Source organism: Poecilia reticulata, linkage group LG22, assembly GCF_000633615.1.
Source record: "Poecilia reticulata strain Guanapo linkage group LG22, Guppy_female_1.0+MT, whole genome shotgun sequence".
In the NCBI taxonomy this organism is placed as follows: domain Eukaryota; kingdom Metazoa; phylum Chordata; class Actinopteri; order Cyprinodontiformes; family Poeciliidae; genus Poecilia; species Poecilia reticulata.
Genome location: NC_024352.1, coordinates 19,662,695 through 19,668,580, shown reverse-complemented (window position 1 = coordinate 19,668,580; position 5,886 = coordinate 19,662,695). Strand labels below are relative to the sequence as shown.

The 5,886-nt window shown below is 40.5% G+C and overlaps 1 protein-coding gene and 1 long non-coding RNA gene across 2 annotated transcripts in view; one reads left to right on the top strand and one right to left on the bottom strand.

Moving 5' to 3' along the window:
• Positions 1–1,118, bottom strand: part of gabrb1 (gamma-aminobutyric acid type A receptor subunit beta1) — a 40,244-nt gene extending 39,126 nt beyond the window's left edge. Inside the window, exons 1-3 of the mRNA XM_008400159.2 lie at positions 424–1,118; positions 230–321; positions 86–153 (exon numbers count right to left, since the gene is read on the bottom strand). Coding sequence (XP_008398381.1) covers positions 86–153; positions 230–321; positions 424–518 — 255 coding nt within the window. The 5' untranslated portion in view covers positions 519–1,118. The remainder of the gene's footprint in view (positions 1–85; positions 154–229; positions 322–423) is intronic.
• On the top strand, positions 938–4,221 carry LOC108165844 (uncharacterized). The gene is made up of 2 exons (XR_001776166.1): positions 938–1,019; positions 3,703–4,221. It is a non-coding gene; the product is annotated as an uncharacterized LOC108165844 (long non-coding RNA).
• The last annotated feature ends 1,665 nt before the right edge of the window (positions 4,222–5,886 follow it).

Here is a 5,886-nt window from a genome sequence, read left to right as displayed (position 1 = left end):
GGGGGCAGTGAGGGGAGTTCCTTCAGGAGCAACGCTGCACCAAAGCAAAACACACATTTCCACCCTGCGCCGCTTACAAACTTACCATGTTGACTTCAGACACCATGTCAATGCTGGCGATGTCTATGCTCATTCCCACATCCACCGGAGCTCCTGTGGAGACAGCAGAGCGTTAGGACGCGGCGCAGCAGCCCTGCGGAGCCCCACATGGCAACCGGCTGCAGTTTACCTCCAAAATCAGGCCGCAGACGGATGTCATAGCCCTTCAGCAACTTGTCAACAGTCGCTTTCACGTAGGACATGTTGCTGGGTTCGTTCGCGCTAAAAGATTGGGAGGGGAGCACAGAAAGCATTTCCAGTTCAGATTTACTTAAAATAAGCTCAGGCCTGTGTGGAATCAGAGGTGCTGCTGTCAGATCTCACCTTTGCGCGCCGCAGACCACAGTGATGAGCAGAGACACGCTGCAGACTGTAATCCACATTGCTGGCAACTCTGACGCTGCCAGCGGCTTCCACATCGGATACTCGCAGGGACGCAACTTAGGAGGCAAAATTAGTATTCCAAAGTAAATCAACGCATGCGCGTCCTTTCACCAACATCTGAGCGTCAGGGGGGACATGACTTTGGATGAAGACGAAGCCCCGGCGAAGAAGAAGAGCGCGGCAGCGCAGAGACGAACATGTGAGGAACGATTCACCTGCAGAGGGGAAGGACGGAGAGAGGAGCTGCGCGCCCAGCAGAGAACCTCCATCAGCTGATCTGCGTCAGGTTCCGCTTCAACTTCGGCACTGTAAATAACGGGCACGGAGCGCGACTCCCCGGTCACCTTTGGAGGGAGAGAATGAGAGAGAACGGGAGGAGAGGAGGGGGAGGCGCGGTGCGACGCGAGCACGTCCGGGGAGCTGCGCACAACTCCTGGCGGCGTGACGGGATGCACAGCAACTTAATCAGAAATAGCAAAGGGACTGATGCACCCTGATCTGTGACTGATCGACCATGGGAGCTTACAGGGAATCAGGTTATTAATTACCGATTTTACTCGTAGCTTCCCGAGTCTTCTTGAGCAGGGGCACATCCACAAAGTTTTTAAGGGGTGGTCAGAAGGGTGTGTGGGGAGAGGGGAGGGGGGGGACACAAGAAAACCAACGACTATAGTAGAAGCTTGGGAACTGTATATGTTAAAACTAAGGTTAAATAATATTTCTTTTTATTTCTTTAAACAACCTGATCTATTCATTTCTCAAGAGTAAAGCAAAAAAATATCAGCAGATTGGGTACTTCAGGAAATTCTTAATTCCACTTTCTTATCTCTGGACATTTAGACTGAAACGTGGTCCTAGAAGTGAGAGACAGATGTTCAAAAATGGGCATCTCGAAGGAAAAAAATCCATATAAATGAATAAAGACAAGAATTGGATAAGCCAGTTTCAATTTATAAGTGAGAGAAACAAATCTGTTTAATTGAGATGAATGACTTACTTTAGTTTAGTCACACAGAGACTGGGATTTAATAAAGGAAGGGAATATCAGTAAAAATTAGGAGAAAATGTCTAAAATATTGGCAAAGCTTAGAAGACAGACACATAGCAGGAACATGTGAATTTATGTTTGCTATCTGTTTTTATGTGGGTTGTTTAATTCAATAGATCATCGTGTATACTCATTCAAAACATTCATTTAAAGATATTTGTTTAGTTTAATTAGCTAACCCTTTAAAGTTCTCTGAAGTTAGAAAACTGAAGACCAGTTCTGCGTAGCCTAGTGATGAGTGAGAGCCTGAATGTGGAGAAACCTCAGCAAGACAGAAGGATAAAGGGAGAAAGCAAAAGGTGAACTCACTCATTAACTTTGATGCAGGGAATAAAAAAAGGGAGGAAATGAAATTGACTAAATAAGAGCTCCTACATGCAGAAAAAAAAAACTATTCTACAGACAGAAACTAAACCACAACCACAGAGAGGAGTCAAACTTTATAAAGAGGAAGATCGTCAGTAATACAGACCAGGTGAGTCACAATCTGCAGCACCTTCTAGCAACAGGAAGCAAAACTAACAGCACGAAATGTGAAAAAAGTAACTGAAATTTTAATAATTTAATATATAAAAAAAATAGGAGAATACAGAAATTGCTGCACTGAAGAACCAGTGATTGAAAAAAAAAAGATAAATATTTTTCTTATGTACTGGGGTAACATCAACTGCATGTGAAGTATTGGTAAAGATGCATCCAATACAACACACAACACTGGGTTTATAAAAACAAGGCCAGGTTTCAGCAATATTTTGTGGAAAATTAGGAGTTCAGCTCCCAGCCCTCCTATTCAGGAAGCTAATTTAAGCTCCTTGCATCCATTATCTTATTCCTTAAATAATAATCTGTTAAACCTGGGGATGGGTTGATGAACCAGTGAATCCACATCATCACTTTTCAGCTCATGCAGCTGCCTCCTCTTCACCAGGACAGACTGAAGCATCACCCTCATCTGTTTTTGTGTTGTTTTTTTTCATAATTTTTTGTGAAATATTTCACTGACAATGCCATGACAATTTGAATAAGGAGTCATTTTCAAATTCATGAAATTAGTAATATTGCAAATGCCAGGTTCACAGATGTATAACTACAAGTGGATTGAGCACATCTTTATTCATAAATTGGCACACACTGGAACAGACCAAACGCGACAGAATCGCTCCACATAAATGACGTTTTCTGTAAATTTCTGAATATTCCCTAAACACAGGAATAACACAATTCAAAGCGATATCGCTGCAATAACGGCCAAGCGTTATTGCAGCCAGAGCTCTCTTATATGACTGAGTGAAGCCATGCAGCAGGAGTCTGGTTTGCTGCTGGCTGCAGGGAGGCGTCCAACACTGAGATGAAGCTGCCCTGACAACAGCACTTACCCAGCAGGCAGCACGCCTCCAAGGCTGCAGCAGCAGAAGCATTGTGTGTCTGGTGCTGAGATGAAAGAAAGTTTCACTCACCACCATCATGTTGCAGCAAGGTCAGTGGGTATGTGGAAAATATCTCTGTCACCCGAAACGCACACACAAGCGCTTTGATTGTTGTCAGACTAATGAAAAAAAAATATATATGTTTCTGGCTTTAGATTTAAATTGACGTTAAATTGGATTTTCTAAACATTTTCATTCTAACGCTGTAGTTTAAACATTGTCCAAAAAAAAGCATATTCATAGAAAGTTGAGTGGAAGTAAAAAGGTGTACTAGGAATACTCGTTCCTTTGAAGGAGGAGTATTCCTTCTTCAAAGGAATACTTTGAAGAAGGTATGAATACTTTGAAGGGTATGTGTCAAGAGACACAAACCCTTCAAATGTCAAGAGATTTCTTCTGATATAAAATGTCATTTCTTCTTGATCTCGTGTAACATTCAACTTTTCTGGCACTATGTGAGTCAAATGTTGACACAGAGATCAGGTGTAAAAGACTGAGCTAAGCGTATTTAGCAGCGCAACCCTGGAGGATGAAGGCCACAGTGCATGAGTAAAAAAAATATGTTTTTTATTTAGTAGGTATGATTTTATTTTGATAGCCCCAACTTAAATTAAACTCTTTCAGGAGCCAGAAATGAATTACCACCAGAAGGTGCAAAATGATCCCCAGGCACATAAAAATGCTCCATCAATCTGTTTTAATGATCTTGTTCATCTGATCGTGATCCACATTTCCTGATCGTAGGTGAAGATTGTAAATCTCAAGGTCATCCAACTCCTTGACAGATTGGAGCAGGGCTCTTCTGCAGATGATTTATCTCCTTCCACCATCCTACAACAAGACATCAACCCTTCTCAAGTCCTCAGGATTCGGTGAAGCGCAGACTCGGTGGAGAAATGTAAACATTTTGTTTCTGCACGTGTCACAGCAGCAGTCACTTCAGAGCCTAAAGACTTGATTATTTTATTTTATTTTTTTAGCATGGAGCGTTTTTTTACTCCCTTCTCTTCATCCATGTCATCCCGCTATGTCACCTTGAGGTGCTATCCTGAAGTGTCACCCCGAGTTGTCACCTCGACGTGTCGCCCACATAACCAGATCATTTGCTACTCATCATTTTGCTCTCCACCACTCAGTCCTCCTTCTGCTGCTGAGTTTCCTCCATCTGTCAACTCCTGATCGTCCTCTCTCTGTCCACAAAACCCTGTCAGAGCCTCTTGCCTCTAGTGCTAAAATGTTGAAAAATTAAATAAGGATTTATGATTGCTGTATTTTTGAGTTCATTTACAGTTAAAAGTGCATGGAAGTTGTTTTCTAAAAATAAACGTTAGGTATTCATGATTTTACTCGTAGGTTAAATAGTCTAATAGACAAAATGACTGATATTCAGAACTTACAAGCTTTGGAATATATTTATATGAAATTAAGGTGTTTTTCCTGTTATTTATTCTTGTGATAATGACATCTGAAGCAGTTTTGATTTTAAAAGAAGCACGGCTGCCTGCTTTCTCAGGGAGTCTCCTCGTCCTTGGGAAGCTGCTGTCGCCATTCTCCTGCTGCTCTCCCTTTAATATTTCTTTCCGCGCTCTGTTCATTTCTAATCATTACCAATCAACAGATTTTCTCTGCACCCACACAAGAACCAACATGTGATTGTTGCAGGATAAATCAGAGCACTCCTGATGAGCTGCTGGGTTATTTGCATGTTTGATTTTCACTTTGCCTTTTGAATAAACTCATTATTAGTGTTACCCAGTGGCTTTAAGAGGTCATTAAAACTTTCTAACTCAACTTGTGGTTTCATCACTGTTAATACAATGATGACAACGTCGAATCTGTTTTGCGTTTTTGTTCAGCGATATTTAGACTTGCATAATTGTAGAACCTAAAGATCAGATTATTTTAATTTAAAATGTACCCAACTTTATGCAAATCAAAATGTGTTAGAGCTAAAATCAGTCTGCTAGAAGTCAACGAAGATCGATTTACTAAAATGTTTAACTTTGTCTGGCAATTTTAAAACGTAACTCAAAACGTCTGACTTGAAACGTGCAAGATTTTTACATGATTACATTTTCACGGCTGATAAAGATAAATGCGTGGAATTTGATGTGTTGTTGGTGCCATCTTGTGGTAAAAGTAGCTTACTACAGCTTACCAACAGATTTTGTCAAGTTTTTGTAAAAGATTTTGCAGTGATAGAAATATTATGTTTTCCAGATTCATTCATTTAGTTTGTTTTATTTATCTAAAAGAGGTTTTTTTTTTCGAAACCCACATTCATCTAAAGAATTTTGCCACCAGTTAAGATCTGACGCAACACTGGCATTGTGTGGTTTACACTTGTGAGGTAAAGACATCTAAACAAGGACAACAAAATCACTTCTTTCTAGGAGAAAAAAACAGATAGAACTCAATTTTATTTACTTGACCTTGTCTAAACTTTGTCCTTGTAAGTCATTAAGACTTTGACAAATGTATTAATAAATTCTGCACATATGAATGAACAAACCATGAACAGCATTTATTAAGATTAATTGATTTCGCTTAATTTGCCGAAGTTTTCATATCTACACAACCACAAAAAAGCCTTCAGTGTTAAAGAAACATTTTACCCGTCATGTCTCTGGATGTTAAACCGTTTTTGTCCAGCAGGGGAAGCTGTGTGCATATAATGTTTTGAAAACTGAATCCCTGAAAGACTTGTCATAAAAACACTGCTCCAAGAGACAAGTAGTTTGATGCGACTGCTGTGGTTCGACATTCAAACAAGGAGGCTTGTCTGACTGCAGGAAGTGATTAAATTCAGGTGTGTCACCTGTTCCCTGCTTAGCCACGCCCCCAAGAGTCTACCAGAAGGAAGTATCAGTAAAAACAATAACCAGCAAACATGTCATCTATGGGTTTGCATAAAAATCCTAGAAGCAT